The sequence below is a fragment of the Lissotriton vulgaris genome, chromosome 3_1 (genome assembly GCF_964263255.1).
Source record: "Lissotriton vulgaris chromosome 3_1, aLisVul1.2, whole genome shotgun sequence".
In the NCBI taxonomy this organism is placed as follows: Eukaryota; Metazoa; Chordata; class Amphibia; order Caudata; family Salamandridae; genus Lissotriton; species Lissotriton vulgaris.
This window is the reverse complement of record NC_141689.1, coordinates 489,643,696-489,669,717: the sequence shown is the minus strand read 5'-3', so window position 1 is coordinate 489,669,717 and position 26,022 is coordinate 489,643,696. Positions and strand designations below refer to the sequence as shown.

Here is a 26,022-nt window from a genome sequence, read left to right as displayed (position 1 = left end):
TATTCAGGATTGTTGAATAGAAAATTAAAATGTTAATAAAGATAAATATATATATATATAGCCACACAATCCAACCAATTAGGTCAAGAAAACGGCAAGCACTCCGATGTAAAGATGTTTTTTCAAAGTCTATTTATTTTCCAAACCCCCCTTCACCCCTGACAGACGCGTTTCGCAGGTAAGCTTCGTCAACAACAAAAAAAAAAAAAATATATATATATATATATATATATATATTAAACATTAGCTCCACATGTCCCTCAATCCTGAATACTAAAGGCTATCCAGCAACATTTTTGACATGCCCTGGCTTGTAAAACAGTCCCTCTGTTTAATTTGGGGTTAAAGACTAGATCCCAGCTAGATCTTCTCAAATCTGCAATTTCCATAAGGAAGAGCTGTCCACAACATGGGAACATACGTTTCCAGAAACATCAACTTTTTCAATTCATGTCCCATTTCATTATTGTAAATCCACTAATGCCTTTTCACTTGCCACCTATATCAAATAAAATATGCACCCCCTATTTATCAGAAGCTGTGCTCCAGAGGTTTTGGTCATTGCTAAAGACAAATAAAGGAACAGATAGTGCTTGCACTTAAACAAATGGTATTAATATGCAGCAGCGTATGTCACTTTAGCTTTCTAAATCGCTACAATTATTGTTATTTTATTAATGAGACCAGTTCCTTACCATTCTACAAGAGAATTCCATTTCACAACCCCCCCCCCCCCCCAAGCGAAAGAATAAAATAGGAACCGGATGATTTTAACTTCAACGTCAGAATCCCTTGCCTGACCCCAAGATGGCTGCCACAGTGGTCCCTACTACGTTGAGATACTACTCTGAGAAAAAAACTGACATCGACCAGACCTCGAACACATCCCCCCATACGACCTACCCATCAAGATACTGAATCTGTGAACCTACCCCTGACCGTGGAGACCTAGCTTTTTGGTCGATGCCCGGTGGAGATACTTGATAGCTAAAGAGAAGATGGGCACCAAGTTGATATTAGTAATAAGTCTCCTCACACACTAGCTCTCAAGGTCCGAAAATATACACAATTTTGTCTCGAATACACACTTTTCAATTTTGACATGCATGTATTTATTAAACCAAACAAAAGCTTTACATTTGTTAGACTGGGTGTACACAGGGGAGCTACTTGTGAGTAGCTGGAGAGCGACTAGTAACTAACGAGATACTCCGAGAAGCCTGATCTGAGACACCCACCCGCCCGCCGAGGTTCGTGCACATCCTATCCAGATGGGTAAGATGACAAGTGAAACGAAAGGAAATCCAAATACTTGTACTGTGACATATTCCTCAGTTTGGCAATACTACTTCGAGATGTCCCCCTGTTATGCCTAGACCCAAACAGGATTGAATCTATTTGATGTTGTTTGACGTTGATTATATATTACCATTATTTTCTTTCTCAAGTTCACATATGGACAACAGATGCTTCTTGGATAGAAGTGTGGGGAAGGAGGTCATTGGAAGGGATGTGTTAGAGTTCATGTTTGGTTTGTTTACACATTGAGGCAGATAGCACAAGACCACTGAATACACAACCGCCACCACCCCCAATGGTTAGTAGATTAAATGAAGCACTGAATCCCATCACACACAAAATTTTATCACAAAGTGCTAATTGGCTGTATAATAAAGTCAAAAGATATGCAGTCATGCAATACGTCAAAAGACAAGGCTCTAATTTTCACTTTCTGCAAGGGACTCATCTTATGGGCACTAACTGCAAATTTCTGTGTTGATATGGATAAGATGAGCAAGTTACTTTCTTCAATAATGCTGTTTCTAGTGGAGACTTTGGGACAGATGTACAACCAATTTTAGCATGCGCAAACGGGTCAGCGACCCGTTAGTACACGGCCATACCAATTTTAGCATGCGCTAACACAATTTTGCGAGTCGCAAATGAATTGCGACACGCAAAAAAGTGTTTAGAGACTTGCTATTTGGAAGGTGTGTTCCCTTCCAAATAACGACTCTCTAACCCATGTACTATTTTTTTGCGACCAAGCAATTATCACCTACTTCAAGTAGGTGGTAATGCATTCGAAAATAGGAAGGGGTCCACAGGGAGCCCCTTCCCCTTTGCAAATGCTTGAGAAAATATTTTTTAAGGGCAGGCAGTGGTCCAAGGCTTTAAAAAATGAAACGAAATCGTTTAATTTTCAGTTTTTTTTTAAATACATCCCGGTTTCCTTTAAGGAAAAAGGACTGCATTTAAAAAAGAAAAGAAAAGCGGCTTTATTTAAAAGCAGTCCAAGACATGGTAGTCTTCTGAGCCCAGCATTCCACCATCTTTAGGAGGGCCAGCCATTCCCAATGAGGTCGCAAAATGAGAGTTCCTCATTAATATTAATGAGCCTCGCATTTTGCGACTCCAATGGGAAACGCAATCAGTGTCTCTGAGACTGTCATACATAGGAAATTGCAACCCGCAATTTGCAATTCGCAGACGAGCGCAAATTATGTGTCACAATTTACTAGGGTCGTACATCTGGCCCTACATCTAACTGCAGGTTACTCAACTTTTTGAACTTTCCTTAGGTGTCAGAATGCATCCGGAAACTCAGCAACTCTTCACACCGGTAGGTAGCAAGGTTCTTAACACTGGTGTTGTACTGCTCTGCAAAATAATGTGAAGACTCATATAGGCTCCACTCCTACGCAGTAACATTAGTTGTTCAAGGCCATCTTGCAGTTTTGGCCCTGAAGGAGTGAGCTGGCATCTCTCCAGGAGACAATTTTTAGCCGGTGCGTAGCAGATCTTGATGCAGAATATGATCCAGGGCGTGATGGCCCTTTTCTGCATGGCCTGGTCTTTCTTCACTCCAGCTAGTATCACAACGAGCTCATTGTCCACCCAGTGTTCTCTGGTTTGATACATGTAAAAGCTCAGTGCTTCTTTAGGTGTCCAAGCAATGGGGCCTCTCCTCTCTCTTAAAGAGGTGAAGTAGAGCAAAGAACGCCGGCAAAGCGATGGTTTGACCAACATAGAACGTCACAATTTTAGCAAGAAGGATGCTCACGTCTGCATAACCAGTTTGTCTAGGAAGACAGTGGTGTATGGCGTATTGGGGCAGAAAGTTTAATGGGACAATGTTATGGCAATGAGGAACACCATGTTGAGAATTAAATATGTGAGGACCAAGTTAAGGTTCCACTGTGGCACAACAATGGGAGAGAGAGAGGAAACCAGTTTCCAGGCCTTTCAAAAAAATACATAAAAACCAGTGATTTAAATAGTGAGGGCTTATCTGGCAACCATGAAAAGGCTGAAAGAACAGACACATATCGTTGAACTGTGCCCAAAGCAAAGACCTGCCGGGCAAGAGACAAAACACAAAGACGGAACATAAGATAATTTGTCCAGGAGAGGGTCAATCTGGCAGGTGCCACACCAACCACAAATTTGGACCAAACAACAGGCCTATAATATTTTGGTCAAGGGCCACCTGGCTTCTGGAGGAAGGTTGAAGTTATGAAAAAATACAGTGGGAGGGTCAAGAAGGGCATTTTTAACGACCAGGACAACTTAGGCCCTTATACCAACTAGAAAAACAACAAGAAAGTAGCCTGGTCCCAAATCAATGTTCGTGTGCCATGTTGAGCCTAGAACCTAGAATCCATTAGTGACACTGGAGTGAAGACACTGAGCTAGAAAAAATCCCATCAGCCCACCCATTTGGTGGAGTATCGTCACGTGGGAGATGTATCATGAATCCAGATCTTAGTCAAGGCATCCAATATTGATGCAAAGATGGATTCTGTAGATATGATCTTAGCCCACAGTGCTTCACTGGTGATGCTAATGGAGTGCAGTGCAGGTGAAAAAAGTGAAAGTGAATATAAAATTGACTCAAAGAACCAAAAATAAGTTTATTGGGTATGGTGCTAGGGTCAAGATTAAAACAACAAAGCCCAATAGTTTTAAATAATAACTATATCGGGGCGTGATGTGGTGGGGTCGACATGTTTCAGCTAGATGGACAATTGGTCCTAGCTTTCTTCAGGACCTAGTGAATACTGCGACTGCAAATGATAAGTGAAATACAAAAAGTGATGAGCTTGTACACTTGTAATGGATAAATCCTACCAGTCACTCTGAGCCCAGATGTATACTAGTGGCAATCCAATCATGCGGTCTTTCCTAAAACAAAAGAAAGAGTGTACAACTCTATCAGAGGTGTATAATGGTATCCAGGATACAACAGACAAGACAGGCACACAAACAAAACGGAGGAGAAAATCTCCTCAGTAAGCAGTAGTCATAAGGTACTACCTGGTATTCTGTGTATAAATCACAAAACATTCAAAGATATATCAACTCACCCAGCTTTCTGTGGGATTAAGCCTCACCTCACCCGGCACCCACTCGGGAAGAAGGAGGCCCCGCTCTGTTAGAATGGAAATAAAATGAGCACCTCAGAGGAATATCAAAGGTACATGAGTCCATGTGGTCACCTATTTCCAATACTTTACTAACAAAATCTAGTTGTAAAAGAAGGAAACTCAACCTCTTTTGAACACATGACATAAACTCTGCAGGGAAGTCAAAAAGGGAAAGCCAAAACTATATAAACTGTATAGAAAGTTTGGCTTGGGAGCATGGCAATAGGATGACAGAAATGCCAAATCAAACAGTATCTATTTTCAGATCCTCAAACAAAGACTAGGGGTCATAGCATAGAGTATCCTACCTCTCCGTCGGTACCTCAACACCTACGTCCGAGTGGAAGTGGAGGTAACTAACCCAGAAGCACACATGACCTTTTATACCCAACCAAATTGGTTAATTAGCTGCAGCTGTTGGAAGAGCGTTGTTTTGGTGCTTGGCTACGAGGCCTCAATGTTAAAAACACGCTCGCGCCGCCTGAAAATACTGATTCTGAGCGCATGCGCAGTATACACGAGGCGTTCTGTATTGAGAAACGCTCGCGTCGCCTGGAAATGTCCTACCTGCTGCACATGCGCGCTACGAGTAGCGCGTTCAGCGCGATATGCGCAGGCTCATTATACGGGCACTATTATTGTCAGAACTCCGCCTGCGCCTGGGATGTTGATCCCTTGTCTGCTTTCATACAAACGCCGCACTGTCTGCTCATGCGCGATAAGTGTGTAGCGTTTGCATACAAGACGCGCTAGATTGTATTGTAATATGATGTTGCTGAAGCGCACCTTGGACATGTGTATAGCAAGTAATACGCTGCGCATAAACATTGGAGCTACCCTTATATGGTAACGTTAGTGGCAGTCCACTGAGACGTTCGTTGTGCAATAGAAAGACACTATAAAGGCAAGTATATGTGCCTACACTACCTGACAGTTATTCATATATTTCAGGTGTAGCGTTTATTTATACAATCATGCCCATTAAACGGGATAGTATTCCCAAGGCGTGTTAGCACTGTATTCAGGAGGCCTATATGTTTATATTACCAGGGTAATATGTAAGATGTAGTTTAATGTAGCGCGATGTGTAATGGGCCTACAAAGGGGATTTATGCCTTAGAGGAAGCAGTGAGTATGAGGGATACCACTCTGTGTTTGGATGAAAATCTCAGAGTCACCTAGTCACATTACTACATATCAATGGACATACTGGTAATTCATAATGATGTCCAGGGTATTTCATCATTGAGTCCTTGGATATGGCTTTTAAAAAGGAAAATCCACTTCTGTTCCTTTCTAAATAGAAATTTCGACACATCGCTAATGTGGGGAGGGATGTAGGGCTGTTCTAAAATCACCCATTTCATGTCATCAGCTGCATGTTTAAAATCCAAGAAATGATTAGTGAGTTTGGTTGCTTGTTTGCGACACCTGATGGTACTTTTGTGTTCCCCGATTCTCAGTTTGATTTTTCTAGTAGTGTAGCCGATGTATCTCAAAGAGCAGGGGCATGTGATCATGTAGATGACGTTGTCGGTGTTACAATTTGTATGTTTCTTAAGGACCCACGTCCTACCTGTCCCGATATCGACTGTGTTGGTTTTAGTTGTCTGAGGGCACACACTACATGAACCACATGGATGGTGGCCAGAGACCGGTGGGAGACCCCATAAGGTAGCCGAACTTTCAATGTTATGTGTCCGAGGTCTAGTATGGACAAGGGAGACTCGCAAACCTGGTGCCCTTTTGAATGCAAACAGAGGGGGGGGAATGTTGGCATCAGTAGTGTTAAGAATCCCCCAGTGCTTGCGAACTGTTTTCTGAACATTGGTTGACAAAGCATTGAATGTGCTAACAAAAGTGAGTCGTTCCATTGGTGGTTTTGGTGGACGTCTTTCAATCAATGACTCACGATTATTATTAGATGCACGTTTCCATGCTCTTCTTACAAGATGTTTAGGGTACTGACGTTCCTGAAGTTGGGTAGCTAGAACAGTGGCATGCTTTTCAAACAAATTTCTTGATGAACAATTCCTCCTAACTCGGAGGAATTGGCCTACCGGGAGGTTCTCCCTTAAGGAACGTGGGTGATGGCTATTGAAGAGTAAGAGTGAGTTTCTCGCCATAGGTTTAGTGTATAACTCACTTTGAAGGCCACCAGCTTCTGGAAAGATAGATAAGTCCAGGAAGGAGAGTCTTTCGTGACTGTATTCCAACGTGAAGTTTAGATGTTCATTGCGTTCGTTCAGCCATAGATGGAATAGCTGAACTTCCGTCACTGAGCCTCGCCATACTACAAAAATATCATCTATATACCTCTTCCATAGCACCAGATGATCAAAGAATGGGTTGCTATGGTTGAGGATATGATTTTGTTCGAACTGATGTACGTAAAGGTTGGCAAGGCTCGGAGCAAAGACACTCCCCATGGAGGTCCCGGAGATTTGGAGGAACAATTGTTCTTCAAATTTGAAGAAATTTCTCTTCATAGCCAATTCTGCACAGGTCAAGATGAAATTGACCGGGGTGATGCTATCAAGATCTTCCGCCGGCAGCAGACTCCTGATTGTGTCTAATGTGTCCTGTTGAGGTATGCAGGTGTAGAGTGATTCCACATCAAAACTGACTAACAGGTCAGTCTCTACATTGTATTCTACTGTTGGTAAAAGCCTCAAAACATCCGCTGTATCCTCTAGATAGGTCGGCATTTTCTTGACTAAGGGTCTAAGAAAAAAGTCCACAAAGGTGGAAAGCGGTTCCAAAAGGGAACCAATACCTGAAATTATGGGACGTCCTGGTGGTGGTCTAGTGGCTTTGTGGATCTTAGGTAGACAGTAGAAGCCTGGGGTGATGGGTTTCTCTGTCACCAAGAATCTGGCTTCCTGTGGTGTAATCCACCCTTCAGTGTTACCCTCATCTATCAGAGTTTTGATCTCAATGAGTAGATGTGGGGTGGGATCTTCAGTCAGACGTTGATAAAACTTATCGTTGTCCAATTGTCTCAGGCATTCCTGTCGGTATTGAGCCAAATCCATAATTACAGTGGCTCCCCCTTTATCCGCAGGTTTAATAATAATAGACGGATCTTGCGAGAGATTTTTGAGGGCCTGTTGTTCTGATTTGGAGAAGTTGTGGAAAATTTGCCGATCAGTATCCTGCAAAAGTGCAATATCATGTCTGACTGCCTGTTCAAAAGTGGTAACGTGAGATGGAACCTGCTGACTCAAAGGGGTGAAGGTGGATATCGGACGTAATCCTGTATTAGTAGGTATGACGTCTCCAGATTGAGAGTCTTCCGTTCTCTCTTTAAAAAAGAAATGAAGGCGCACTTTCCGGAAAAATTTCTCGAGTTCGGTTCTCATCAAAAATGGATCTCCTTGATTAGTAGGAACAAAGCCTAAGCCCTTTTTCAGGACTGTATGTTCGACAGTTGTCAGGGCACGAGAACTTAAGTTGACTATCAAATCTCGTTTGTCTCTGTGCTGTTGCTCTGTTGAGCTGCTTTCCTGCTCCGGGTGTTGGGGAACGTCTGGTCGGCCTCCCAGTGGACAGTCTGTGGTCCTTTTCTTCTGCCTCTGTTTTGTCCCCAGCCACGCCCTAAAAAAGGCTGGTCAGGAAAAAACTGAGGATACTGATATGGATTGGGTTGTTGTGCAAATGGTGGTGGTGGTTGAAAGCCCCATGGACCTGGTGGCCACCAAGGACCTGGGTTTTGATAATTGCCTGGATGTTGGTTAAACATGCCACCTTACTGACGTCCACCTCTTTTATATGGTCGTTGTTGTTGTCCACCCCAGTTAGGATATGTTCCAGTGCGACTGGATGTCTCCGAATCGCTGGAGTTCGAGTCAGAGCCAGAGGATGAATAATTAGACCCATCATTTCTCCCTTTGCTGTTAATGCTTGGAGCTACATAATTGTCGCTAGTGTATGGATAAACCTTTTCCAGAGAGAATCGCTCTAAATCTTTCTTAAATTTATCCATTTTACTAGTTACGATGTTGTCTTTATAATCCTTATTGGCTTTATTTGTTTCATCAAGGCGTTTCTTGAATAAAGTGCTACAAGTGGCCTTGATCTGGCCTTCAAGTATCTGAATGTCTACGAGGATAGCATCTGCTATCCTTTTGGCCGTGCTGATGATCAATATTAGCCAATCCCGCGTGCAGCGCCAGGCGATAAGGGACCAGTCACGTAAAAAAACTTTGTCGGTCAATTTCATCTTGACCTGTGCAGAATTGGCTATGAAGAGAAATTTCTTCAAATTTGAAGAACAATTGTTCCTCCAAATCTCCGGGACCTCCATGGGGAGTGTCTTTGCTCCGAGCCTTGCCAACCTTTACGTACATCAGTTCGAACAAAATCATATCCTCAACCATAGCAACCCATTCTTTGATCATCTGGTGCTATGGAAGAGGTATATAGATGATATTTTTGTAGTATGGCGAGGCTCAGTGACGGAAGTTCAGCTATTCCATCTATGGCTGAACGAACGCAATGAACATCTAAACTTCACGTTGGAATACAGTCACGAAAGACTCTCCTTCCTGGACTTATCTATCTTTCCAGAAGCTGGTGGCCTTCAAAGTGAGTTATACACTAAACCTATGGCGAGAAACTCACTCTTACTCTTCAATAGCCATCACCCACGTTCCTTAAGGGAGAACCTCCGAGTTAGGAGGAATTGTTCATCAAGAAATTTGTTTGAAAAGCATGCCACTGTTCTAGCTACCCAACTTCAGGAACGTCAGTACCCTAAACATCTTGTAAGAAGAGCATGGAAACGTGCATCTAATAATAATCGTGAGTCATTGATTGAAAGACGTCCACCAAAACCACCAATGGAACGACTCACTTTTGTTAGCACATTCAATGCTTTGTCAACCAATGTTCAGAAAACAGTTCGCAAGCACTGGGGGATTCTTAACACTACTGATGCCAACATTCCCCCCCCTCTGTTTGCATTCAAAAGGGCACCAAGTTTGCGAGACTCCCTTGTCCATACTAGACCTCGGACACATAACATTGAAAGTTCGGCTACCTTATGGGGTCTCCCACCGGTCTCTGGCCACCATCCATGTGGTTCATGTAGTGTGTGCCCTCAGACAACTAAAACCAACACAGTCGATATCGGGACAGGTAGGACGTGGGTCCTTAAGAAACATACAAATTGTAACACCGACAACGTCATCTACATGATCACATGCCCCTGCTCTTTGAGATACATCGGCTACACTACTAGAAAAATCAAACTGAGAATCGGGGAACACAAAAGTACCATCAGGTGTCGCAAACAAGCAACCAAACTCACTAATCATTTCTTGGATTTTAAACATGCAGCTGATGACATGAAATGGGTGATTTTAGAACAGCCCTACATCCCTCCCCACATTAGCGATGTGTCGAAATTTCTATTTAGAAAGGAACAGAAGTGGATTTTCCTTTTTAAAAGCCATATCCAAGGACTCAATGATGAAATACCCTGGACATCATTATGAATTACCAGTATGTCCATTGATATGTAGTAATGTGACTAGGTGACTCTGAGATTTTCATCCAAACACAGAGTGGTATCCCTCATACTCACTGCTTCCTCTAAGGCATGAATCCCCTTTGTAGGCCCATTACACATCGCGCTACATTAAACTACATCTTACATATTACCCTGGTAATATAAACATATAGGCCTCCTGAATACAGTGCTAACACGCCTTGGGAATACTATCCCGTTTAATGGGCATGATTGTATAAATAAACGCTACACCTGAAATATATGAATAACTGTCAGGTAGTGTAGGCACATATACTTGCCTTTATAGTGTCTTTCTATTGCACAACGAACGTCTCAGTGGACTGCCACTAACGTTACCATATAAGGGTAGCTCCAATGTTTATGCGCAGCGTATTACTTGCTATACACATGTCCAAGGCGCGCTTCAGCAACATCATATTACAATACAATCTAGCGCGTCTTGTATGCAAACGCTACACACTTATCGCGCATGAGCAGACAGTGCAGCGTTTGTATGAAAGCAGACAAGGGATCAACATCCCAGGCGCAGGCGGAGTTCTGACAATAATAGTGCCCGTATAATGAGCCTGCGCACATCGCGCTGAACGCGCTACTCGTAGCGCGCATGTGCAGCAGGTAGGACATTTCCAGGCGACGCGAGCGTTTCTCAATACAGAACGCCTCGTGTATACTGCGCATGCGCTCAGAATCAGTATTTTCAGGCGGCGCGAGCGTGTTTTTAACATTGAGGCCTCGTAGCCAAGCACCAAAACAACGCTCTTCCAACAGCTGCAGCTAATTAACCAATTTGGTTGGGTATAAAAGGTCATGTGTGCTTCTGGGTTAGTTACCTCCACTTCCACTCGGACGTAGGTGTTGAGGTACCGACGGAGAGGTAGGATACTCTATGCTATGACCCCTAGTCTTTGTTTGAGGATCTGCAAATAGATACTGTTTGATTTGGCATTTCTGTCATCCTATTGCCATGCTCCCAAGCCAAACTTTCTATACAGTTTATTTAGTTTTGGCTTTCCCTTTTTGACTTCCCTGCAGAGTTTATGTCATGTGTTCAAAAGAGGTTGAGTCTCCTTCTTTTACAACTAGATTTTGTTAGTAAAGTATTGGAAATAGGTGACCACATGGACTCTAGTACCTTTGATATTACTCTGAGGTGCTTATTTTATTTCCATTCTAACAGAGCGGGGCCTCCTTCTTCCCGAGTGGGTGCCGGGTGAGGTGAGGCTTAATCCCACAGAAAGCTGGGTGAGTTGATATATCTTTGAATGTTTTGTGATTTATACACAGAATACCAGGTAGTACCTTATGACTACTGCTTACTGAGGAGATTTTCTCCTCCGTTTTGTTTGTGTGCCTGTCTTGTCTGTTGTATCCTGGATACCATTATACACCTCTGATAGAGTTGTACACACTTTCTTTTGTTTTAGGAAAGACCGCATGATTGGATTGCCACTAGTATACATCTGGGCTCAGAGTGACTGGTAGGATTTATCCATTACAAGTGTACAAGCTCATCACTTTTTGTAATTCACTTATCATTTGCAGTCGCAGTATTCACTAGGTCCTGAAGAAAGCTAGGACCAATTGTCCATCTAGCTGAAACATGTCGACCCCACCACATCACGCCCCGATGTAGTTATTATTTAAAACTATTGGGCTTTGTTGTTTTAATCTTGACCCTAGCACCATACCCAATAAACTTATTTTTGGTTCTTTGAGTCAATTTTATATTCACTTTCACTTTTTTCACCTGCACTGCACTCCATTAGCATCACCAGTGAAGCACTGTGGGCTAAGATCATATCTACAGAATCCATCTTTGCATCAATATTGGATGCCTTGACTAAGATCTGGATTCATGATACATCTCCCACGTGACAATACTCCACCAAATGGGTGGGCTGATGGGATTTTTTCTAGCTCAGTGTCTTCACTCCAGTGTCACTAATGGATTCTAGGTTCTAGGCTCAACATGGCACACGAACATTGATTTGGGACCAGGCTACTTTCTTGTTGTTTTTCTGGAAGGTTGAAGTTATTCAGCTCTCGCTGATCAATCTCGAGGCATGAAGCATAAAGCTGGAGTTCGGAGGAAGGTGATTGGTCACCAATCACCTTTCTCCGAACTGTCACAAATCAATTTCCAAGCATGAAGCATGAAGGTGGAGTCACTCTAAGCAGCCAGAGACGCCCTGGAAACTCCAACGCGTAAAACTGGGGACATTGCATGTTCTCGGCGGGTGCGAATAGATCGAGCCAAGGTTCTCCCCACTTGTGGAAGAGACATTGCGTCACCCCCGGGTCCAACTGCCACTCATAATTTTCAAGGAGTAGACAGCTGAACTTATCCACTTCGGCATTCAAAGACCCCACCAAGTGGTTCTTGAGCACAAAAATGCCCAGTTGCAGAGGTGAAGAGCATTCTGGCACAGGGCCCGACAACACCCTGCTGGCTGCAGTGCTACATGGCGATGGTGTTGTCTGTGAGAAGCTCAATCAGCCTCTCCTTGATGGACGCCAAACGAACAGCCTGCAACTTCAACAGGTTGATATGGAGATGGGCCGCTGCCGAAGACTGAGTCCTCTGATCTCCATCTTTCCAGATAATGGTCTAAACTGAGTAGTGCTACAACTGTAACCACTGTCAGCTCTGGGTGGGGAAGGGATGAGGGTCTGCCAATGGTCTAAGTGGGGTTGAGCAACCTCCACTGCAGATATTTTGCAGTCTAGTCTGAAACCTTTACTTGGTGGTGGGCCCACTGAGACTTCAGCTCCCACTGCAGAGACGGCATGTGCCAGCTGGCAAAAAGTCTCAATGTCACCCTAACTGAGATCTAGGACTGAGGCTGTAACATCAGGATCATAGCCTGAATATCCTAAACTCGCTCATCCAGAGGGAAGGTATGAAATCGCAATACAGGATGGTCCTGATGAAAGGGAGCCTCTGCGAAAGTCAGATGTGATTTTGACACACTGATAGTGAACCGCATTGATATTAGGATGTAAGCCATCATCTGGAAATGACTGACTGGTGAGATCGCCAATAGTAGCCAGTCACCAAGGTAGGGGGAAGTCTGGTATCCTCGACCTCCAACGGTATGATGCCAACATTGCCATCACTTTCCTGAACACCTACAATGGTGAGTCCAAAAGACAGCACTGCAAACTCAAAATTCTTGTGGCCCACCTTGAACTGCAGGGGGCGCCAGAGGGCTTGCAGGACTGGGACATGGTAATAAATCCTGCAGGTCCAACGTCACCATCCAGTTGCCTGAATCAGGGTAGCAAGAACCTGGACCAGCACTATCAATCTCAATTTGTCCTTGTGCAGGAAGAAGCTGAGGCTGTAACACCCAGCTGTAACACCTCTGTAAGTACGCTTGTCTTTACATCAACAGAAGGCAACGGTAGGTCTAATTCTTTGCCACTCTTCTAATTACCATGACAAATGGGGAAGACTCTTCCATGGAAGGATCAGGGAGAGAGACTGGCCCAGTGTAAGAGTAATGTCCGGCCTACTGGCCTCTTGAAGGTCCATATAAAATGTGTCATCATAAGATTGTGTGGCAATCTCGTCCCAACTAACATCACCATCACAAAACCTGACTGGATCTGGTAAAAGTCTGATCCCAACAAGCACTAGGGGCGGCTCCCAGACAAGGACACTGTTTTATCAGAGTAAGAGTGTATGGGGTCAGGCTGTAAAGGAACTGAACTTGCACGCTGCTTGTGCCAACATCACAACAGATTTGGTTCAGAGTGGGACAGGCAGGAACCACCATAGATCATGGTGCCAAATGTGGAGTCTGAGATAAACCTGGAACGGGTTCAGGAGGCACAGACAGCACTGAGAATGTAAATAGACAAGGAGGATCCTGTTGCCTTAGTACTTCTTGATTTGTCTGCCGCCTTCGAAAGTGAGTCCCATTCCATCCTTTTACCCAGACTCACTGAGGCTGGTATTGGTGGGACAGCTTACGAGTGGTACAAATCCTATATAGAGGATAAACATCAAGCAGTTTACTTGTCTCCATTTGTGTCGGCCCTAAAGGCAATGGGGCAAGGCATCCTGCTCCAAGCCCCACCCTTTTCAATATTGACATCCGTGCTCTGGCCACTTTAGTTAGCTCTTTTGTTGTCACTTGTGTGAATTACACCGACGACACTCAATTGATCATTGACTTAGGAAATTGTTGACCCTGCTTGAGTCATTCCATCACTGCATGACTGCTGTTACTTCCTGGCAGCAACTCAATGTCCTGAAGTGCAAATCTGTAAAGGCAGAGTTCCTCTGGATTTCCCACATCTCTCCGGCTAGACTCCTTCCATCCATGTTCGGGCCTCCATCCTGATCTGACTCCTCAAACTCAGCAAAATCTGTCAAAATTTTCTCTGGATAAGAATCTGACTTTACGAAATATGGGCAACTATATGACCTCCTCCTGTTTTCTTTTGTTGTCTGTGCTAGGGAAAATTGCCCTCCTTCTATCCATTCAGGTCGCCAGGAATGTCGTCCACCTCTGGGTGTGGGCAATAAGCTCCAGCATATTCAAAACATTGATGCTAGACCAGCCCTTAGATTGCCCATATATGCCTTATTTGCCTCTGCCTTGCATTTGCTATATTGCCTTCCAGTATCAAAAAGGATCACTTTTAAATCTCTCAACAGATCACAAGGACGATCATAATTCCAGACCACTATATTCGAGGAAAATAAATTGAATATCTTCGCCACAAATCTCTCTCTCTGCCTGAAGGATGCCTATATTCTTTCCATTCCCAAATTCTATTGGGCCAGTAAAGGCAGCAGGGCTTTTTCGGTGGAATCTGTGAATTTGTAGAATACTAGTCCTATCAAGCTTCAGAAAATTTCTCTGCAGGGACAGATCATTGCTAGGTTTTCAGTGTTCTATATTTGTCTTACAGCTCTGGGTAGGGTTGCCATAAATCTTTTAGCAGCAGAACACTTTTTAGGTATTTGCGTGCTTATAAACTCTTAACATAATATTGAGGGTGGACCCCACGAGTGGTAACCCAACTAGAAGCCTTTGTGCATTCATTAAATGCTTCTCTCACAACTTCTCAGACGGAGAGTGGCGGGCTGGGATGAGGCTTGCTTCAACTTCTTGTGTTTTTTCTTTGATATTGACTTCCCCAGAGACTTGGACTTCAAAGACGAGTTGTCGCAGGACTGTATCTTTGTCCTTGACTTCGAGCGTGAGCAGTCCTTATTAAAAAGTCCTTGGCTTCACATTCCTGGATCGTTTTCAGGTGCAACAGGACACACTTCTCGCATGACTTGGAGTAGATGTGGAAAAAACTGACATTTAAGGGAACAGGCAAAAGTAGGAGCTAAAGATACAAAATAAAATGGGCATTATTTCTTTCTGATAATTGAAGAGTTTTATCTTGTACAAGGCATTAATTCTCACTAATGGGCCCGGTAAAAAAAAAAAATATATATATATATATATTTTTTAAAAAAACAATTATTGAGTTTTTTCCCCATGTTCTGATGAGGTTTTCCAGGATCCAGCAGCGAGGCAGATTTAATTGGTGCGAAAAAAATGTAATAAAGGAACTAATGATGGAAAAGTAAGAGATATTTAGTGCTAAGCAAGACATCTTTAAAAAAAGGTCAAACTCCCTATCCGGTCTGAGTAATACTGTGAAAGGTATGATCTGAGGTGTTTGTTTTTTTACCTCAACTGAAAAACTCTTCAGTGTTTTTCCTGCAGGTCATAGTTCTAAAATGTAAACGTGTCTCAATTTCCTGCCACGTTGCAAGATGAATGAAATGTTTAAATGACACAGCATTCATCAAAACTCGAACAATATTTTCAGGATGTTAGAAACTTAGAGGGTAATAAAGCGGTTAGCAGATGAGTCCACATCTAAACAAATGCATACGCATACTCACATTTTCAGTTTGGGGATTTATAATCCCCAGTTGATGTCTGGGCGTCGCTTGACCTTGCTGGTAGGTCGCTCCCCCACCACACAGCCCCGTCTGTGTACCCCAACGCTGCCCCAGCTGCACCTGCTCTAGAAGTTGAGGCCCTCCTCCACCCGCAGGCTACCACCTGTGCCTCATCCCTGGTGGCCAGTGGTAGGCCTTAGGTTTGTATCACTGTCGCTGTCTGTCTGTCTTCCCTGTACTGCCCATACTGTCTTCTCGTGTCGGTGACCGCTGTTGCCTGTCTCCCCCCTGTGCCTGCATTCTTATCTGTCCCCTTTCTCTTGCCTTCTGTTCCCTGATTGTACTCGTTTTTCTTGCCTTCTGCTCCCCTGATTTTACCCGTTTTTCTTGCCTTCTGCTCCCCTGATTACACTTGTTTTTCGTGCCTTCTGCTCCCCTGATTTGCGCTCGTTTTTCTTGCCTTCTGCTCCCCTGATTTGCACTCGTTTTTCTTGCCTTCTGCTCCCCTGATTGCACTCGTTTTTCTTGCATTCTGCTCCCCTGATTGCACTCGTTTTTTTTCTTGCCTCTGCTCCCCTGATTGTACCTGTTTTTCGTGCCTTCTGCTCCCCTGATTGCACTCGTTTTTGTTGCGCTCTGTTCCCCTGATTGTACTCGTTTTTCTTGCCTCTACTCCCCTTGTGCCCTCTGTACCACTCGTTTCCCCCCCGTTTTTTGTGACCTTTCGGCCTTTTCTTGGGACCTTTGTGCCTCTGGGCCACTAGTTTCCCCCCGTTTTTTGTGACCTTTCTGCCTCTGTGCCACTCGTTTCCCCCGTTTTCTGTGACCTTTTCTGCCCTTTCTTGTGACCTTTCTGCCTCTGTGCCCCTGTTTTTTGTGACCTTTCTGTGACCTTTGTGCCTCTGTGCTACTCGTTTGACCCTGCTTGCAGGCAGGTCGCCCCCAGGCCGCTGCTCGTCACCCGACTGCCTGGTTCCTGCCTCTTTGTTTCCTGGGTTTTCCCTACCCTCTGCCCTGTGCACCAGTTCCCTACGCCGCTCGCGATCTGACCCTTTCCTGCCGCTGCATCCCTGTGCTCCCGCCCCCCAATGCACACACATTCGCCTCCCAGCTCCCGTCTCCCAGCTGCTCCTCCCTCACAAGCCACCTCATATGCAGGCCAAGAAGCAGCCGCGCAGCGGACGTGCCAATGGCGCGCCACGCCCATCCGCTCCTGGACCGCGCCCAGGGCCAGAACCCCTGGACCCCGCAAACGCCACGACCCCAGAATCCACTACGACTCCAGCACCCTCCAGACACTCAACGCCGGCCGAAACCACACCTGCTTCCAGGCCGCCTCGAAATGGACCCACGGACCCTTCTCCAGCCACACCTGCAGCTTCACCTGCGACAGAATCACCAAACCTCCAAGGACTGGACCCAACCACCTCCGCTGCATACTCCTCAACACCCGCTCCGCACGCAAACACGCCGTCGAGCTCTGGGATTTGCTCGACAACTCCGCCCCAGACGTGGCCTTCCTGACCGAGACTTGGTGGAACGACTCCTCGGCGCCCGACATCGCCATAGCCATCCCGGATGGCTCCAAGATCACCTGCAGGGATTGGGCCAACGGAATCGGAGGATGAATAGCCATCGTCCACAAATCCACCCTCAAGGTCGCCACCCACGCAGACGACACCCTCAACACCACCGAACAACTGCACTTCCGGATCCACACCGACCCAAACACCACCCTCAGAGGAACACTCATTTACAGACCCCCCAGACCTCGTGCTCAGTTCAGCGACTCCATCGCGGACCTCACCAGCACCCACGCACTCGCCTCCACAGACTACATCCTCCTCGGGGGCCTGAACTTACACCTCGAGAACAACAACGACGCCAACTCCGCCACCCTGATGGACAACCTCGCCACCTGGGCCTCAGACAACTAGTCACCGCACCCACCCACACCGCCGGCCACACGCTGGATCCCGTCTTCTCCACAGGCTCCCATGTTGCCTTCGACCACACCACCGAACTCCACTGGACCGACCACCGCGGCATACATTTCACCTTCAAGAAACCAACCACGCACCACCGCATCCAACAGCTGCCTCGCCGCTGCTGGAGCAAAGTCACCGAAGATCAGCTGATCACCTCCCTCGCCAAGAACCCAACCACCGACCCCACCAACCCAGACGCCGCAGCCGAAACCTCAGACAGTGGATCAAAGACTGCGCCCACACCCTCGCCCTGCTCAAGAAACCCTCCAACAGCCACGCCAACAAGAAAGCCACCTGGTTCACCGACGAGCTCCAGACCTCTAAACGCGCATGCCGGAAACTGGAGAAGACATGGCTCCACGAACACACACCGGACAACCACGCAGCCGACAAGGACGCCACCCGCAGACACCACCACCCCATAAGATTAGCCAAGAGATCCTCCTTCAAAGACCGCTTGGATAACAACGCACACGACAGCAAAGAGTTCTTCAGCATCGCAAAGGAACTCTCCAACCCCAGCGCCAACGACATCCCACCCTCACAAGAACTGTGCGACTCACTAGCCATCTTCTTCCACCGCAAGATCGCTGACATCCACGACCGCCCCGACTATGCCAGACTCCACCTCCCCTGTGAACACCACCAGCGCCAACCGCCTGACCTCCTGGTCCAACGACGACGAGACACACAAGGTCATGAACTCTATCCACTCAGGATCTCCGTATGACCCATGCCCACACCACGTACTCAACAAAGCAGACGCAGCCATCACAACCCAACTACGCACTCTAAAGACAAGCCTCCTAGAAGCCGGAATCCAAGAGAAGACTCTTGACTGGACCACGTCCTTCCTCTCCGGCAGAACCCAGAGCGTCCACTTCCCACCCTTCCGATCCGAAGCCACCAACATAATCTGCGGCGTCCCCCAGGGCTCATCCCTCAGCCCAACGCTGTTCAACGTCTACAAGGCCCCCTCCGCACAAGTGGCCTGCCATCACGACCTCAACATCATCTTCTACGCTGACGACACCCAGCTCATCCTCTCCCTCACCAAGGACCCACACACCGCAAAAACCAACCTCCACGAGGGAATGAAGGCCGTCGCCGAATGGATGAGGAGCAGGCGTCTAAAGCTGAACTCGGACAAGACGGAGGTACTCATCCTCGGACCCACCCCCTCAGCCTGGGACTTCTCCTGGTAGCCGACCACACTGGGAACCTCACCAACACCCACCGACCATGCATGCAATCTAGGATTCATCCTCGACTCCTCCCTCTCCATGTCTAAGCAGGTCAACGCAGTCTCCTCCTCCTGCTGCTACAACACCCTCCGCATGAGCCACAGGATCTACAAGTGGATCCCGACCGAAACAAGAAGAACGGTGACACAGGCCCTCGTCAGCAGCAGACTGGACTACGGCAACGCACTCTAAGTAGGAACTCCAGCGAAACACCTACGACGACTACAACGCATCCAAAACGCCTCCGCCCGACTGATCATCAACGTTCCCCGCTGCAACCACATCACCCCCCACCTGAGAGATCTACACTGGCTCCACGTCGACAAGAGGATCACCTTCAAGCACCTCACCCATGCACACAAAGTACTCCACAACGCCGGACCAGCCTACCCGAACAGCAGACTCAGCTTCCACACCCCCACCCGCCAACTCCGCTCCGCCAGCCTGGCCGCTGTCCCCCGCATCCAACGAACGACCTCCGGCGGCAGATCCTTCTCCTACCTCGCTACCAAAAGCTGAAACACCCTCCCTACCCACATACGGCAGACCCAAGACCTACTCGCCATCAGAAGACTCCTCAAGACCTGGCTCTTTGAGCAGTAGCAGCCCCCCGACCCTCAGCGCCTTGGGACCCTCACGGGTAAGTAGCGCGCTTTACAAGTACTCTGATTGATTGATTGATTGATTGATTGGGGTATTGGGGTATTCACAAATACTATGCCTTTCCTTGCTTGGGTGTCCTCTTAAATTACTGTTTTTCATTTAAATAGATTATGGCCTAACATAGAAGAGTAAATGTAACATGCTCACTGCTCTCGACGTAGAAAGAATACAGTACTGTGTTCCAATAGCAGAGTTCATCATACTTACCTCTTGTGACTGAAGTATTGAAGAACAAAGGCTTAGAGTGTGCTTCATCGTGTTCAAAATCTGCCTAATAACAAACAAAACACTTGTTGAGGCAGTAGAATTTTAAACTGTGAGATTAAACAACACAATTCACTCAAGTGAGATATCATACATCAGTAGATACGACTAGGCAAGGTCCTTCGAATGAAATAGGATTTACAGATTTTTGTTGCATTGTCAATGTTTCAGAAATCTATCAATAGAAATTCCACAGCTTCACATCATCAGGATATAAATGAGGACTAAAGTTTAACATAGAAAGATATTGATAGGTTTCATTAGAAATCTGGCACCCAACTGTTCGGGAAGTTTAAAGCACCAAAAAGTCAAGTTCCTACAAGGAAATATTTTCAACATCAACATGCAGTTTTCAAGCAAATGGAGTTGTAGTTCAAAGGAAAGATCAATGTTAAGTTTCTCAGTCTGTGTTTGACAAATAACAGAAAAGAATAATGCCAGTGAAGTTTCTTGGAATTCACTCTGCTCACATAAACTTCAAGTGACTTTACTTGCTGAGCTATCATAGCTTTTTACTAAATATTCCAACAGCAAGAAAGCTTTGAGCATTTTCTGTGAATCACTTATAACTCACTTTCAGAAGATGTGCTTATTTTCGAATATACTTTATACATAGTAACAATCTGTGTCCACTGGCCAATGGTCTTCTTTTAACTGAGAGACAAATAGGGGTTGACACTGTTCCCAAGTATCCCAAAAGTGAGAAAAAAACGTAGTAGAACTAAAACTGAAAGAGACAGAATCTTAAAGTCAGCGGCCTTAGGGGCCACAATGATAGCAGAAGCCAGTACCTTAGGGCTGCAGTGTGAGAGGGGAGGGAAAGGGAAATGTGGTGGCTTGCTTCTCCATCATTTAGCCAAGTCCTCAATTAGCCAGCGAGCTGCGCCACAGAGGATGTTGTGGCAAGGATCATATCTGCTGCCTCTATTGGTACTGGAGTATAGAAGTGGGTATAGTGGAATCGTTCACCTAATTAAGGACCAAAACATTCCGCCTTTGATGAGTATTCGTCCTGCGGCAACAAATAATGGACAAAATGCTGAATGAAACAAACATTCTCCCCCAGTCAAGAGATCTGGGTTAAATCTATCGTTCTTTTGCTCACTACGCCACCCCAGTTTGAACCCAGACATATGCAAATCAGTCTTGACCCTGTTCCTCTTGGGAACAGTCCAGCCTGAACTGCCAAGTCGGGTCCTCCCTGGAGCAGAAACAAGCATACTGGGATTGGGTTCAAGGCAACACCCCCACATCAGCCAGGCTAGTTTGAATCCACTGGAACAGTGAGCAAGGGACCCTTCAGATTGACGCCCGGGGGGCTGGGTGAAAAAGGATGTTGATCACTTTAAAGTTGTCAGAGTCTCCGAGGAGAGACACGTAGTATTGCTGCTAACAGTTACCTCGATCATGAAAGTTACATTTAGTTATTTATAAAGTTTTATATAGCGCGAACATGAACCCGAAGGATGTCAGAGCACTTTACAATTTGAGGCAAAGGTAACTAATCAGAACATAAGTCTAACATTCATGGGGAATCTAATGGGCATTGAGATGTTTACTCCTCTCAATATCGCAATGGGTGTTTGTTAGAAATGGGGGTCTCTAGTTGGCAATGGCTTGCCACTGTCCAAGTGGGGACCCTTCTTCCTAAGTCAGAGTAAGGGGGCTACACACCCTTTGATAACCCCTGCTCAACCCTGTGGTAACGTAGCACGAGCAGCTAGGCTTATCTCAGAGGCAGTGTGTAAAACATTTATGATCCTACACAGTAACACAGTGAAGAACTTTACAAAGGGACACCACACAAGAACTCTCTTATTTATGCCCTTTTCCCTATGACCAGGCTCATCATGTCTCTTGCTGGTTCCGTGCCTTTACATCCAAATGTCCTCTCCACTTGCCTCTCATCTTTACCCATCCTCTATCCTTCTCTCGCTGGCTCTGCCTCTCTTACTCCCATCTCTCGCTTACTATCTCCACAAGTCTCTAACATTTTTTCACTGGTCCCTACATATATATATAATCCAAAAACACGTGTTAAGAAGAAATGCACACATTTGTGTTAAAATGCAATTTACAAGTCCATTAATGATTTTAGAACTCAGTTAATATCTTGCATTTTTATCTGAAAAAGCAACATTCCTAACTTCACCTGTCACCTCACTTTACATTCCTCCCAGTCCCTCCCTTGTCCTTTTATGTCTCATCTTTCTCCCAACCAAAGGCATGACTAGTTTCATGGGAGCTAATTCCTGGAGAGTTCCAACGGTCCCTGCTGTGCATTGCCCTACGGCAGGGGCTAAATTCACACCAATTGTCCCAGTACCCTGGTCAGTCCCTGACCCTGTTATCTTGTAAATGCAGCAATATGTGTGTGGCACTCAAAGGAAAGCAGCTCTGGTGCTAAACAAAAAGCGCCTTTGTGAAGGTTGAGTATTGTATTGCACTGCCACACGCTTTAGTAGTGCCAGTCCAATACACTAAATGGGACTAGATGACTCCTGTCTGGCAGTCCCAGCCCATTTCACTCACCTAAGGGCATGTGAGTCAGCCATCTCGGGCATTTGCACCAGCCACCAGCTGCAGTTTTAAGTTCTCCTCAGAGTTTCTCTATGCTTGCCTGTGCTCAAGTGAGTCTAATTTCAAATGCAATATAAGTTTCCCTCGTCTACATTCATTGTATGGCTTGCAAGACAGTGTGTCACTCATAGTAGTTGAAATGCCACTCACTCATTATTCATATACTGAAATTATGAAGATAGATGTCGTTACACATAGCATGGTAGCGATTTGAAACCTTGGCCAGCACCAGCAGCTATGCATCATAGCCCCACCACCACCCTGGTATGTCTCTGTCTGCCGTGCCCCCTGGGCCCCATCCATCCGACTGCTGGACTCGACTCCAATCGATCCGACTGTCTCACCAGCTCACTCACCTCAATCAATTATAGTTGTGACGACCTGTGCACTGTGCTCAAGTGAGACTAATTTCAAATGAAATATAAGTTTCCCTCGTCTACATTCATTGTATGGCTTGCAAGACAGTGTGTCACTCATAGTAGTTGAAATGCCACTCACTCATTGTTCATATACTGAAATTATGAAGATAGATGTTGTTACAGATAGCATGGTAGCGATTTGAAACCTTGGCCAGCACCAGCAGCTATGCATCATAGCCCCACCACCACCCTGGTATGTCACGGTCTCTGTCTGCCGTGCCCCCTGGGCCCCATCCATCTGACTGCTGGACTCGACTCCAATCGATCGATCGATCTGACTCTCTCACCAGCTCACTCACTCTCCTCAATCAATTATAGTTAAACTCGTGACGACGTGTGTACTCACTGTCTGTGTATGTCGAGCTCGAGTCCAGCAGAGTGCCCAGTGCCATCCGCAGCCACAGCCACAGCCGCCCACAGAGAGACAGTACTGTCTGCAAGTGCAACAGGGCAGCTTCAGCAGGGCCAGGGCAGGCAACGGTTACGGCAAGAATGGGATTCGAAGAATGGTGGTGGTCTCCTCTCCACACTTACTCCCGGACCTCGACACGACGGGAGGGGCCGACTATGAGCGCGCAGCGCGTAACGCGTCACCAGTGCAGTGGCGAGAGCGAGGGCTTGCCCAAAATGTTACAGGGCCGTCATCATTGGTTGCGGCTGTGCGCACCGCGCACGCTACCTGATTGACGGCACTGTGAGCGCGAGGCTGGGAGGGAGGGAGGTGGTGGGGGCCAGTAGTTGATGAGATGACGTCGTGATCAGGTCAGGTGCTTCAAGTTCGAAATGAATCGGAAGTGGTCGCACTCGCATTGCGCAAACGACATAGATGATTTATAATTAAATACTGAATACATTATGCATGGTGTGCTTATACTGGGGGGAGATCGTAGATCGGAGATGGGATGGCTGGTGATTTACTAGCTGACAGACTGACCGGTGTCACGTCACTCACACACCGCACAGCACGGCCAGCCCTGGGCCTGGTGGCCCGCCCGCGCGGCCGCCTCAGAAAAGGTGCTGCTTGGGGCGGACCGCCCCCTCTCCCCCCCGCCGCCCCCTAGCTACGCGGCTGAACAAATGATAGACGAATGCTGAATGAAGCAAACATAATGAGTGGTGTTACCCCCAAACCAGCCCCAGGATGCTTATTTCTGGTCCTGTAGGCAGAAGAAGTCCGACTCTAATTGAAGCGTGCAAGATTCTTGATGCATTTCATACACTAAATATGCATATAGCCGGTTATCTTTATACTGATGTCGTCAAAGGTTTTAGCAGTTGAATGGAATTTGGGATATTTATATATTGAGAGTGTATGAAATGCATTCTGATTTGGATTGAGTCTATCTTCACTGTTCATGATGCATATTTACACTTATCATGAGCTACCGCTACTTGTCCTTGTATATATATTTATTTCTATCTCAGGGATGAGGAATTCTTATAGCCCGATGCCTGGCAATTATTGTTTGGTGTCAAGGGCAACAAGTGTTCATGTTAATTTTGACTTTGGCACAAGTAGGCCCAACCCCCTACAGCACAAACCTCTTTGCCTGCCAGTTTACAGTACCACAGTACGGATCAGAGAAAGTAATTGCCTGTGAGGTAATATTTGTGTGTATGTGTTAATGCTGATCAAACTTTTATTTATGATTCAATAATGCAAGCCTTTATTATTAAGGTGAGCGCTCCAAGAAAATGTTGTTAACTCAGACTGCACTAATGCCAGTGGTTCCAGTATAAAAATGTGTACAGACGTTTTCAATGTTGAGCAATATGAAACTATGTATAATGCTCCCAAATTTTCTCTGATTAGATGCAAATATTTGCAGAAGCTTGTGAAAGCAAAATCGATGATTCTTTGCTTTAAAATAAAATGTAAACAAAAAAAAGCGCAAAAAAATTAGCTAAACTACTGTAAATTGTTTTGGTCTCAAAATGCCCACACTGCCATAGTAGTTCCTGGCACTGAACAAAATGACTGAGTGAGAGAGTGAGTGAGTGAGTGAGTGAGTGAGTGAGTGAGTGAATGAGTGAGTGAGTGAGTGAGTGAGTGAGTGAGTGAGTGAGTGAGTGAGTGAGTGAGAGAGAGCGAGAGAGAGAGAGAGAGAGAGAGAGAGAGAGAGAGAGAGTGAGAGAGAGAGTGAGAGAGAGAGACTATATTTTGTTGAATGGGGAGGAAGAAGAGCTATTGGAAGGTCCGCCTTCTTGAGAGGAGATTATTACCGCATATACTAGTTTGCCGGATGGAAAGGCAGCTGGTTTAGACCATATGCCCATTGAATTTTATAACGTTTTCTCTGGCCAACTTAAGGATATTATAACATCCCTGTTTGAGCAACTGTTCAATGGCACAACTCCCTCTTATTCTCAGTCATCCGCCAATATGATGGTCTTCCCCAAAAAGATAAACTTACTCAGGAGCTGGGCTTGTACCGCCCGATTACCTTCATAAATGGGGACTCTAAAACCCATAAAAAAATATTAGCCACCCTTCTGTCGCAAGTAATTGACAAACTGGTCTCTAAGTGGCAGCATAGGTTTATACCTGGGAGCGGTACTACTGATCATGTAAGAAGGGCCATTTCTCTGCTTGACGCAATGCAGGTTGCAGGAGACTTTATGGCACGGATTCTGCTTGACGCAGAAAAAGCTTTTGATAGTGTCTCCTGGCTTTTCCCTTAGACTGACATAAAGAAAATGGGGATTGTCTCTGGGTTTATTCGGGCGAGACAGCCACCCCTCCAGCGTGCTGATAGATGGGGAGTTGACTGAACAATTTCAGATTTCACAGGAGACTCGGCAGGGGTCTGCCTGCTTTCCTTTGCTCTTTGCAATATATATCAGCCCCTTCAGTAAGAGGGTAGAAAATAATCAGATTATTCGTCAGATTCTTAGGCATGGGCACAACACGAAAATTATGGCCTACGCTGATGACATCGCATTAGTAACCCCCGATCCGAAAACTTCGATTGAGGCGAGCGAATTAG

At 45.8% G+C, this 26,022-nt stretch overlaps 1 protein-coding gene across 3 annotated transcripts in view; it reads right to left on the bottom strand.

Moving 5' to 3' along the window:
• Positions 1 to 26,022, bottom strand: part of CENPH (centromere protein H) — a 368,725-nt gene that overhangs the window by 189,585 nt on the left and 153,118 nt on the right. For all 3 annotated transcript variants that reach the window (XM_086960717.1, XM_086960719.1, XM_086960718.1), the window contains exon 6: positions 19,980 to 20,043. In XM_086960717.1, coding sequence (XP_086816843.1) covers positions 19,980 to 20,043 — 64 coding nt within the window. The remainder of the gene's footprint in view (positions 1 to 19,979; positions 20,044 to 26,022) is intronic.